Source organism: Colletotrichum destructivum, chromosome 2 (assembly GCF_034447905.1).
Source record: "Colletotrichum destructivum chromosome 2, complete sequence".
Taxonomy (NCBI): Eukaryota; Fungi; Ascomycota; class Sordariomycetes; order Glomerellales; family Glomerellaceae; genus Colletotrichum; species Colletotrichum destructivum.
In genome coordinates, this window is record NC_085897.1 from 5792719 (window position 1) to 5804101 (window position 11383).

The 11383-nt window shown below is 55.5% G+C and overlaps 4 protein-coding genes across 4 annotated transcripts; 1 reads left to right on the forward strand and 3 right to left on the reverse strand.

Moving 5' to 3' along the window:
* Positions 1 to 30: 30 nt before the first annotated feature.
* CDEST_03977 (Putative FAD/NAD(P)-binding domain superfamily) lies at positions 31 to 2945 on the reverse strand. Its single transcript, XM_062920136.1, has 4 exons — positions 1995 to 2945; positions 1812 to 1918; positions 734 to 1741; positions 31 to 659 (listed from the first exon to the last, which is right to left on the reverse strand). The coding sequence occupies exons 1-4, from the start codon at positions 2608 to 2610 to the stop codon at positions 531 to 533; spliced, it is 1860 nt and encodes a 619-aa protein (XP_062776187.1). The 5' UTR covers positions 2611 to 2945; the 3' UTR covers positions 31 to 530.
* Positions 2946 to 4857: 1912 nt separating this feature from the next.
* Positions 4858 to 5859, forward strand: CDEST_03978 (Putative alpha/beta hydrolase-1, epoxide hydrolase; the record flags this gene model as incomplete). The annotated part of the gene is made up of 1 exon (XM_062920137.1): positions 4858 to 5859. The coding sequence occupies one exon, from the start codon at positions 4858 to 4860 to the stop codon at positions 5857 to 5859; it is 1002 nt and encodes a 333-aa protein (XP_062776188.1).
* Positions 5860 to 6604: 745 nt separating this feature from the next.
* On the reverse strand, positions 6605 to 8014 carry CDEST_03979 (Putative UDP-glucuronosyl/UDP-glucosyltransferase; the record flags this gene model as incomplete). The annotated part of the gene is made up of 1 exon (XM_062920138.1): positions 6605 to 8014. The coding sequence occupies one exon, from the start codon at positions 8012 to 8014 to the stop codon at positions 6605 to 6607; it is 1410 nt and encodes a 469-aa protein (XP_062776189.1).
* Positions 8015 to 9544: 1530 nt separating this feature from the next.
* CDEST_03980 (uncharacterized protein) lies at positions 9545 to 11015 on the reverse strand. Its single transcript, XM_062920139.1, has 2 exons — positions 10277 to 11015; positions 9545 to 10144 (listed from the first exon to the last, which is right to left on the reverse strand). Exons 1-2 carry the CDS (start codon positions 10752 to 10754, stop codon positions 9954 to 9956), a joined length of 669 nt encoding a protein of 222 aa, XP_062776190.1. The 5' UTR covers positions 10755 to 11015; the 3' UTR covers positions 9545 to 9953.
* Positions 11016 to 11383: the final 368 nt, after the last annotated feature.

The following is an 11383-nucleotide window of genomic DNA, read 5'->3' on the forward strand; positions in this document are numbered from 1 at the left end:
GTACTTCTATCTTAAAAACAAAACAAAAGGGGGTGTGAGGGGGAGGGGGAGGGGGAGGGGGAGGGGGAGGGGGCGTTCGTTGCAAAAAGGAGTCTGTCGGCTTTGGTGCATTTGGCGGCTTCGGCAGTGGTGATTGTTGGTGAGATTCTGGAACAACTCGCCAAGGGCTATATTCATGGGAACGAGATTTGATACATGATCCCTGATACGGGCCCTTACCTATATACACACATCTCGGGGCTGGAAAGATCCCCTCAGAGAGTGAGGAAGGGCCAGTAGTATATGACAGCCCCGGCCAGAGCGCGACAAAAGTCTATGTGTTCTTAAGCCAGCAAGCTTATAGTAATATGACATTTAGCAAGCACCGCATCTTTCCTAGGACGCATCCGACTGAGTTCATTCGTCACCAGCTTCAGCCGAAATACTGATGGCTAGCATGCCGGAACTTGGTTCACAATACAGTCCACGTCACATCATCACATGCTTAAGGCTGTAGACCGCGTCCCTCGTCCACACTCTCGCGTTGCCCTTCAAGTCTGGATCAAGAGACCCTCCTCCACCGCCTTGATTTGCAGCGCCAGGAGTCGAGAGTACGAGCGACACAGGGCAAGGTTGCCGCCCGTGTACCAGAACCCGGGATGCCCGCTACCCCTCCAGATCTACAACCAGAGTTAGCGGCGTCAACGATGAAGTGTACCATAGCGGTACACTGTGACCAAGGAGAGGAACCTACAGAGTTGATCTCGCCCTGCTCGTCGAGGTCCCAACAGTCCCTGACCCGGTCGGCCACGGCGTCGCCCAGGATCTTGCGCGCACTGGACCGCATGCCGTCGTAGCCCGTAGCCAGCACAACGATATCGGCCTCCAATGTGGTGCCGTCGGCTAGGGTCAGGCCGGTGGGCGTGAAGCCCGAGATGCCGTCGGGGCTGTGGTGGACCTTGACCTTGCCGTCGGCGATGAGCTGGCTGCAGCCGATGTCGATGTAATAGCCGCCGCCGCGTGTGAGGTACTTGCGGAAGATGCCGCTGCCGCCGGGGCCGAAGTCCAGCTTGAACCCGGCCTTGCCGAGCCCGTCCAGTAGGTCCCGGTCTACGGTGTCGGCGATGAACTTTGTACCGAGCGAGTGGAGCGCGAACTGCACGGGGGTCGGCATGCTCTGCGCAACGATGTCGGCGTCGTCCGTCGGCGGGCCGCCCTCATCGTACATGCCCTTGTGCATCAGGAGGAGGCCCTTGTTTGCCGTGACGACGTAGGTGCCGCCGCGCTGGATCATGGTGACGCTGGCCGCGCCGCTGTCGTGGAAGTTCTGGCAGATGTCGTGGCTCGAGTTGCCGGACCCCACGACGAGGACTCTCTTGCTGGCGAGACCCGCGATGGAAGAGGCGTCCGAGTGTTGGCTGCCGTGGTAGACGGCGCCTCGGAAGCCATCCTGGCCCGGGAACGAGGGCGCGATGGGGTCGCCGGCCTGACCCGTGGCGAGGACGACGTGACGCGGGCGGATGACGCGGGTGCTGCCGCCGTCGTGTGCGTGGCGGAAGAGCTTGACGGTCCAGGTCTTGGAGTGCTCATCGTAACTGGTGTCTCGGACCTCGGTGCTCGTCCAGATATTGAGCTCCATCATCTTGGCGTAGGACTCGAGCCAGTCGGCGAGCTTGTCCTTGGGCGTGAACAGCGGCCAGTCCGCCGGGAAGGGGATGAAGGGAAGGTGGCAGTACTGGATCGGGTCGTGGGTCATGAGGGTCTGCAAACGATGCTTAGCTTCTGCCTCTTTTACCTATGGACTTGGTGTGTGTCCCTCCGGGGCCACCGACTCTGTATCGCTTCCGCCAGCTGTCTCCTACGTGCTCATTGCGGTCGACCATCAACGTCGGGATGCCGAGATGTCGGAGGCGAACGCCGAGGTTGATGCCGGCGTGACCTGGGGAACAGCATCACAAATCGGTCAGTCCTTCTACGGAAGTGAAAACGCAGACCCGAGTAAGAGACAAACTCACCAGCTCCGATGATGAGGACGGCGGGCTCCTCGTCGAGAAACTCCATCTGTCTCTCCCGCTGCTCTCTCCAGTTCCCCTTCCTGAGATCGTCCACGTGGCCCGTCGGCCGGTTGATTCCGACCTTCTCCTCGAAGCCCTTCATCTCGACAAGGGTAAAGTTGATCATGAAGGCCTTCCACGTGTCGTCGTCGCCGTCATCGCCCTCCTCCAGTGTCAACCTGACAACGCCTTTACCGCGGCCTACGTCGGTCTCAAAGTCGAACAAGCTATCCACCCAGTGGACGCCGGGCGCCGGGTCCCTGAACTCCGGCCGGAAAGCGCCCTGCTCGCGGGGCCGGAGCCGTCCGAGGCGCGCGCGCGGCTGGTTCTCGGCGAAGTAGGCAGAGATCTTGTCGAGGCCGTTGATCGTCCGGAAGTCCCACGAGAGGCCGAGGAAGTCGCGGACCCAGGCGTCTTGACGGAAGATGGGCGTTAGGTCGAGCTTATTTTTTTGTCCCGAGAGCGTCTGTTCGAACCGTGATGTCCATTCGGCGACGATGTCGCGGGCGATTTCGGGCGATTTCGAGGGCGCCTCTCTGAGGGCGGGGAGCGTGATGATGTAGTTGTTCTTCGCCATGTTTGGGGTCTTTTTATTTTATTTGTATCAGGTCAACCTGAGACGGGTTTTGTTTTGCGAGACGGAGGAAGGACTGTATTGTTTAATTTCACCGGATGAAGCCGATTGCGAGCCCAATGGCTGTCGAGAAGTCGTCTTTACGCCGTGCTTCGTGAGGCCGTACGTACACGGTCATCAAGGCGGCGGGTTCTTGGTACGTCAACTCGATCGGGTGGGATAATGCCCTTTGCTAGCGTTCAGCTGACGATTACTTGCTATATCCAGGGATCTATGCAAGACTCTAGAGGTCTGTTGGTCGGTTCTAGGGGTAGGGTCTTGGGTGTGTGTGTGTGTGTCCCATCAACTGCTGAGCAAGACCTCGTGATGAATGGCGGAGAAGAACGCATAAATACCTCGTGGCATGCCCGGCTACCCCTCGCCGCCGCCCTCCTCGTCGGTTCCGCCATCTGACAAGCCCACAAGATCTTGACTGCAGATGGGGTTGACTGCAGATGGTGGGGGAGCCAATGATAAAAAGGATTCTCAAGCAGCTTCTCTGCATGATTGTGAGGGACACCGGGGAGGGGTTGATCCTCGGCCATGGCTCCGCCGTCTGCATAATCTCATTCGAGGAACCGTTGTCGGCGGTAGAACATGCATGTAGTCATGCCCATACTCGTCACGGCACTCGCAACAGAGCATGGCCATCCCGCACTGCGCTGAACTCGCGCCCGCCACCTTGCCGTGCGCATCTTGGCGAGGAAAGTGTTTTTGTGCGACTGTCGAAAACCGCCGGTGACGACTGTGAGATCTTGACTTGCTGCCGATTCCAGGGTCTTTGTTTGTATCCGGATATCGGCCTCCCAATTTGATTCCCTGCTGTGCAAATCGAACACTTGACCATTTTCCATCTCATTAATACCGACTTCGTGACTTAGGTTACACTGCAGGTAGCGCCAGACGTGGCTCTTCTTTCAATCATGAGGCATACTTGATGTGAATGGCTAGACCGTTTTTGAGTACGGATCCTTTCTCTCCTTCTTTCAGAATAAGCTGGGTTTTGTTTTCGAGGTGGAGATGTCGGATATTCTTTTCTACTAAAAGGGCTGAACGATCGGAGGGCGAGCCAGATGGCGGTGGAGAAGCGGTCTTCACGCTGTGGCATCTCATGAGACCCACCTGACTGCACCATCGAGGCCATGGGCTTCATGGTCTACTTCATGGATGGGCGATCTATGTCTGTACTAGTCAGACAACGGACTGTTTTGAAAGATTTATAAAGACTCATACAGAATTCTCAAGTCAACTGTAAGTGCTTGAATGTCACGTGCCCGAAGGAGCCAAGTTTTCGAAGACTTATACAGGTTTCTAGGATGAACGAGGCACTATTAGTCCTAACCTGTCTGCGTAATTAAGCCATCTTTTTTATCAGACGAAGGGCCAGAAAATAATCAATAATAGACACCTTCTGATACGTGAAGCATCCTCGAGTTGCCCCGTTCGCTCTATGTTACAGTCACTGACATACAAAAACCAACATGACTAAGCAGTACGTTATTAGACATGTCGAATTTGGTGAGAAGCGGGCGATGATGCTATGGGGTCATTTTATTCTTCCGTTTCCCGTGGACTGGTACTAGGACGATACATGCTACTCTTCCGGACATCCTTTGGCCAATTCTGGATGTAGCATGAGATGAAGCACAGCTGAAAACATCGTTCTATGCTGAAATAGGCGTTCTGAAACACTCAGTACATCTTGCTATCGTTCTGGTTCTTCCCCCTCGTCAAGGGTAGGGAGCTTCTAGTAAAGCGTAGAAGTGATCATTATCGGCCAAGAACGCGACACACTTGGGTGTATTCGGTCTCGCAATCGTAATCGTAATTAAACGTGCCATACATCTTACACTACCTTGGGCAAGATCTCCATGAGGCAAGGGGGCATTTCAGCAATCCTCGGCCTGATTTATAAGCCGTCAAAAAGGAGGGAAGACAGATATCCCACCCAGCAGTGCACTCTCAATGAGCTGAACCATGACTCGGCAGAGTTTCCCATGATGTATCAATTTACATTATTAATCAAGGCTGACAAATTATTATCTTCACTCAATCCAACACTTGAGCTGACTCTCAACAGAACAATCATGGTTGACGAAGCTTGAGTGGTAATTACGCTCATGAACGAAATATATGAGCAAAGGAATATCTTCACATGACATTGAATTCGAGCGATAGTTAGATCAGGCATATCATATCAGGTTACTCAGGATGACGATCAAGGACCTTTCTCAACTCACCAAGAAGACGTTCAACGTCAAGCGTGGCTTCAACTACACATATTACACCTTTCCTGCTCAAAACTGCAAGCCAACTCTTTTCCTGTTTCACGGCTGGCCCGATTCAGCACGCCTCTGGGCCGGCCTCATCCATGATTACCTGATCCCCCACGGCTACGGCGTTATTGCCCTCGACAACCTCGGCTTTGGCGACTCTTCCAAGCCCACGGACCCTGGATCTTACGCCCCGAGCCACCTCACAGCTGATGTTGTTGAGATTCTTGAAGCTGAAGGCTTAGACAGCATAGTGTCTGTTGGTCACGACTGGGGATCTTTAATTGCTCAAAGGCTGTATAACTTCCATCCTGAGCGTGTGCGTGGATTGGCTTTGATCAGCGTGCCCTATATGATACCGACAGATCACTTCGACCTCGATGCAATCAACGAAATGACGAAGAATGTGTTTGGTGCTGGTGTCTTTGAGTACTGGCACTTCTTCACTGCTGAGGATGCGGCGGACATTATGAACCGCAACCTCGAATCCGTGTACAGCGTCGTCTTTGGCGAGCCCGACACCTGGCTTAAGACCTGGTGCGCTCCTGAGGGAATGCGGGAATTCGTTACCCAAGGCCGTACCCAGCCCGCCATCTCGTTCGCTACCCCCGAACACAAGGCGGATTTTATGGAGCGCTACCGGAAAGATGGGGGATTCGCCTCGTCCCTCTGCGCTTACACCGTGACCAGCTCTGGGGTGCGGGCCGAGTCGGACAGGATGCTGACCGACGAGTCGATCACGGTCAAGGTACCGGTCTTGTACTGGGGCGGTAAGCAGGACTATGTATGCAGGCCTGAGATGTCGCAGCAAGCCATTGCTGCCGGCGTGCTGCCGGATGTGAAGACTTTGATTAGGGACGGCGGACACTGGGCGTTTCTTGAAGCGCCGGCCCGGTTCGGCCAGGATATTCTGGGGTGGCTGCAGGACAGATTTGAGTAATAAAGACAGCCATAGTCGGGAGGGCGGAAATGCAGGACGAAGTATTCGACGAAAAAGCGCCGAGTCTCGTGGTTGTCGACTAGCTTCTCCTCCATGTCTCTATCATTGAACATTGTGTCCAAACCAGCCTACTCTCACTACTTATACCTATTTCGCAAATCTACTAGCTCCTCTACCTGTTTGTCCCGCTGTTAGTATTGGAAGTATTCTCTAGAAGTGAAATGAGTGGTCACCACTGCCGATGCATTTCCATGTTGGGCTGACATCACTGACCGTCAATGTTATCTCTGATCTTGAACATAGTTGTCGTTCATGGTTACTACATATCCGACGTCCGTTGTAAACAAATTAACCTGTCGGAGCCACCTTGAATTTCCCCTTACGGCTACTCTGCCTGAGATCCCTCAATTCAAAATTCAACCGAAAGAGCTTCTTCGCCATAAAGTCCCCTCACGCGTGGCTCGAGCACTCCTATGTGTGTGGCCAAGGTTTGGCTGGCCATGCGGATAACCACATGATACGTGGTAGCATTATTCAATTTGATGACAATCATTATTCAAAAGAGTGGGAGTAAACGCTGTACCGCTGTTTTTATATAGACCGCCCAATGTCGTCTCCGATGAAGACATGTTCTCACCATCCACAATGCCCTCTTCTCCATGTTGCTGTGACGCCCCCCTCTCCGTCTCCTTCGCTATACGCGATGCAGTTCACGTAAACATGTGGCAAGCCGTCCCAAGCCCACCTACGCGGCATCTGCATGTTCCCAGATGTGCTTCTCTATGAAATCCAGCGCCTTCAGCTCCTCGCTCTCCTTCTTGATCTCCAACACCCGCTTCTTGTACTTGTCGTTTGCAAGCACTTCCTCCACGCCTTCGGCAACCTGCTGTGGCGTCGGGTTGCCTGTCTTGAGGTTGTGCGCCACCCCGGCCCACTGCCCTCGCATGGCGACCTCGGGCTTGTCTTCAGTGTCGCCGCCGAGGACCATGGGCACGCCGTTGATGATGCCATGCATGAAGCCGCCGTAGCCAGCGTTCATGACCCACACGTCGGCGAACTTGAGCAGGGCGTCGTACGAGATGAAGTCCACGACCCGCGCGTTGGCCGGTACCGCCACCTCTTCGGGCAGCGTCGCGCCCTTGACACCTAGAATGGCGACGACTATGATGTCGTCGCGGTGGGCCAGGCCCTGGATCGCGGGGACGACGAGGTTTGTGTAGTCCAGCGCGATGGTGCCCTGCGTGACGCCGACAATCTTCTTGTTCCCGGCCGTGATCTCGCCCCACCACTCCGGGTACTGGTAGTTGGGGTCGATGGGCTTGGGTGGGAGGCAGCCTGCGTATTTGATGACGCTGGGGAGGTCGGATCTGGGATATTCGAGACTTGGCGTGCACATTTGCAGCGTGACGTCGTATTTCGTCTGCCATGCCTCGAACAGGGCCGGCGGGAGCTCTTCCGTCGCCCCGAGGGACTTGGTGACGGCGTTGTACTCCTTTGCCGGTGCGGCGAAGGGGCCGTCTGGGCCGAAAAACATGCCGTTGAGGAGCGCATTTCTCGCGCGGCCGGACTCGGTCGAGTCGGGGGGCAGACCGGGGCCGAACGGACCAGTGTCGATGCTCGAGACGACGATGGGAGCGACGTTGATATCAATCACGGGTGGTCGTGTGTTGTATCCCTTGGGCAACGGGGCCCCGAGCATCAGCGGCGTAAGCCCCATGAAGAACGACTCGTGGACGACAATGACCTGCTGGTCTGGACGCTCCTCTCGAACTCTCTCAAGCGTCTCCATCAAGACGCGGAAGTGATCGGGCACCCACTTGATAAAGATATTGCTGAGATCCCACATGAGGCGGGCGTTGCCGGCGGGGACCTTGTTGCGCGCCTCCATCACCTCCGGAGACAGGATCGAGGGTAGCGGGACGAACTCGGCGCCCATGCGCTTGATCTGGGGGTGGAACTCCTCGCCGCCAATGTAGGAGGCCTCGAAGCCTCGCTGGATCATCTCTGCGGCGATCTGCAGGACGGGGTATGTGTGTCCGGAGGCGGGCGCCGAGCAGAAGACGAGATAGGGGCGTTTCTTGGTGCCATCGCCGACGCCATTGCTGGCGTCAGCGGCGGCCTCGATCCTGGTCACGGCATCTCCGGATATCGTCATGGTTTCGAACGGGAGAATTGGGTGTGACGGTTGTATTTGGAGAATTGTATTGCGGTGAAGAGATTGGAGGGATTATCGGGGGATAGAAAAAGAGGGCAGCTCGAGGTAGATGAGGAGGGGCAGTGTGCAAGAGCAAAGGGCGTCCGAGATCAGCAGCGGCAGCGTTTACGGATTTATATCTGTGTCATGGACAACGAAAATATGGGTGACCCTGAGAGATTAGATCCAAATCATAGGGAGGTCACATTCTCCAGTGGGCTTTATGAGCCCACCTTTTGTGCTCTTGCGTACCTGGCCCTCTCCATGACTGGAACTGGAGCTGGGACAAGATCAGGCTTGCATGACCTCATCTAGCCTGTGCCAACGGAGACTGAGTCTGTCCAAGTGAACACCCATTGGACAAATCACAAGAGCTTATGCATCGTTGAGCCGGCAAAGGCTGCGTCATCTGCCTCGATGTCAGGTCTCCCCGATAGCTCGCGGTTGAGTAGCTGAATGGGAATGTCGCCGGCTCTAGTGAAGGGAGGATTCCACAAAACCGCGGTTTCGATGGGGATCTGACGGCAGATTTTAGTCTGGTCAGTCCCGATTTTTCCCTGGCAACCACCCGAACTTTGGTGGATGGAGATCCGAGCAGGCCAGTAGGAAGGACGAGCATTACGTTCGTGGTCGTACATGAGCCGCCGTCCCGTAAACGCAGCCAGCCAGCGTGCATGGACATTCGTGCCACGCTCATTCCCACGTGAAGGAGGGAGGGGGGGTTCTTGGGCGACTGGGGATGGAACGGCTGCCGGCGTTATCAAATCTCATTGGCGTTGCGGTTCAAGTATCAGCTTGTCTGACAAGGAGCTAACAGAGGCAGGATCATGGTTACTGCGGCTTACTCTCAGCCCGTCAGCAAGATATCTACAACACAGAGGAGTGTCCCAATGAGCTTTACCCGTACCAAAAGCTAGTTAATGTTGATAGCAAGTCTCCACGCATAGAGCAAGAAAGAAGAGATGAACGGATTGACCGTCTTCAGCACAACACCGGGAATGTTCCGAGGCTTATCTCAGTCTCCAGATTCAAACAAAGCTTTGCGAGCCCTCGGTACATTCATTCGAACGCCGAGCTGGCTACACAGTGTTGTAATTTCACCCAATTTAACCCCCCCCCCCCCCCGGGGAGACGCTGACGTGTGATACTTCGTACCAGTCATTGTTTCTCAGTAACAGTTGCAATTTTCCCGCGCGGTTGTTGGACGCCATGTCCCGTGACCAAGATGAGCAGTGCCGAGAACGCCAGCACGAAAGATGAGAGTTTCGAGAAGAGTCAGCACGCATGGGTTGTGATTTCTTTCCTTTTCTCCGTCTTCAACCGCCTGGAGATGATGAGTCCAGTGAGCTGACGCCCCATACACCCTTTAGTTCGACAAGCACCCGAATCTGGCCATCTGCATCGTCAATCCAAGCGAAGGATGAGAGCAATCTACACGGTGGCTTGCGTTTCCGTCATAGGACGCCTGCCTGGATACGGCCACGTCAGTCTGTCATTTGTGTATGCTCACATGTGCTGCTACTTTAGGCATCGGGATGGCGCTGGCCCACGAAAAGATGCCGTTTGATATTAGATGAACGGCTGCATAGCCGCACAGTCTCACTCACTTAAAGTCTTGAGGTTCTGTCTAAGCTTCTTTATGAGCCCCGAGGGATAAAAAAGATGTGGACGAAGACGGAAACAATGCTGTTTGGGAAATATTTCGAGGCCCTTGTGTCTATGTGCATCGTGGACCAAGCCTTGGGACATTTGTGCCGTTCAAATCCCATTCTCCGAGTCGTGCGGATATTTGTATTCCAACCCCCCAAAAACGCCAGTTGATGAATATTTCTTTTTTTCCCGTGATGAACCCTTCCGAAAATGCCATGTTGTTTGGTATGAGGACAAAGGTTGAAACGGCTCAAGCAACCCCTTTTCCTTTGCGCTCGCCGGTCCGGGCGAAGAGTTCCCTGAAGCTCCATTGTCCTCTGTCCGTCTCGGCCGCCGACCCAGAGCCGGAGCCGGAGCCGGAGCCGGATGGGTTGAAGATGGAAAACCTCGAAGACAAGGAGCTGGGTTTCGATGTCGCGCCGTAGACTTCGGTCGGCCGCCCTGGAACACGAAGGGTTGTCAGTTCCTTATGTCTGTCTGTCTGTCTGTTCGTCTGTGGGAAATGCGAGTAATATTGGGCAAAGCTGGGCACTGATGGGGGCAACGATGGGAGCAACGGTCGTCGCAACTCACTGATATTCCCGGCGCCTCCGATGCCGTACCCCCTGAACTGACGATCCCTGACGGCCGTCTCCCTCGCGTCATCGTCCTCCTCTTCGCCGGCGTCGCTGCTCGCATCGTCGACGCTCCTCCCCCTCCGCGTCCGCCTCCCCTTGCCCCTCATGGTCATCCCCCTACCCCGTGCGGGCGCTGCGGCGCTGCCGGCGACGCCTGACTCGAACTTGGGCGGCGCCGCTGCCGGGGTCGCCGTCCCGCCCACCGCTGCCGCGACCGGGGATGGCAGCGCCGGGGCCACTGACGACACCGCGGGCCGCAAGTTCGCGGTGGACACGCTGCGGACGACGGCGAGCCGTCCCTGGACGCGGACGCGGTGGCGGCGTTTGCGGGCGGGGATGAGCTGGTTCGACTCGGTCGATTCGGGGTCGATGGCGCCCGCGTCGTTGTCGTCGTCGTCGTGGGAGTGACGGCGCGGGCCCGAGAAGGAGAGCATGATGGGATCGGCGTGCGTAGGGGTTGCTAAGAAATGAATGACTCGGTGTGTAATATGTCGCCCCCCTCTAAAGAAATGATAGAGGAGCGTCTTGATGCAAATGAATGACGAGTCTCGTTGTGTGAGAGCAACAAATTCCCCCCTAGACCACTTCCTCGATAACAACAGCTGGAGAAGAGTGGCAGAGAAAAAGAGAGAGAGCGAGAGAGAAAGAGAGAGAGAGAGAGAGAGAGAGAAACTGGCCGGCTGGAAATTACATCAGCCGCACCAGAAAGGGGTCTCAACTCTCAGAGACAATGCAATGAATGACCAGGGGGGCGACGGGATTGTTCTCTCGCTATGAGCTTGGCCAACACCAGTTGACACTCCCCCACAGCTCCAAGATAAGACAGCTCAGCACACACCGTACTGTAATCAATCCCAAGCGGCCGGTTCATCGCTATTATATGGTGTAATTCCTTCTGTCAATGAAAACGCTACTGCATAGTAAGCAATCCTTCCAGCCGTAGGTAAACACTCTCTCAACCCCCCCCTCATCAAACCTTGCGCACTTAGTACTGGGGGTGACCGCCAGGGGAACGAACCGACCCCCTGAAAGGCATGGGTGAAGACAGGGGATTTGGGGTAAC

What these genes read in the sequence shown, in the direction of transcription:
- CDEST_03977 (XM_062920136.1), bottom strand. Translation starts at nt 2,610, where the DNA reads ATGGCGAAGAACAACTACATCATCACGCTCCCCGCCCTCAGAGAGGCG. An exon ending in CGTCCTCATCATCGGAGCTG is followed by an intron (nt 1,919 to 1,994) that starts GTGAGTTTGTCT and finishes GCTGTTCCCCAG; the next exon opens with GTCACGCCGGCATCAACCTC. An exon ending in GCTGGCGGAAGCGATACAGA is followed by an intron (nt 1,742 to 1,811) that starts GTCGGTGGCCCC and finishes CATCGTTTGCAG; the next exon opens with ACCCTCATGACCCACGACCC.
- CDEST_03980 (XM_062920139.1), bottom strand. Translation starts at nt 10,754, where the DNA reads ATGCTCTCCTTCTCGGGCCCGCGCCGTCACTCCCACGACGACGACGAC. An exon ending in CGGAGGCGCCGGGAATATCA is followed by an intron (nt 10,145 to 10,276) that starts GTGAGTTGCGAC and finishes TTCGTGTTCCAG; the next exon opens with GGCGGCCGACCGAAGTCTAC.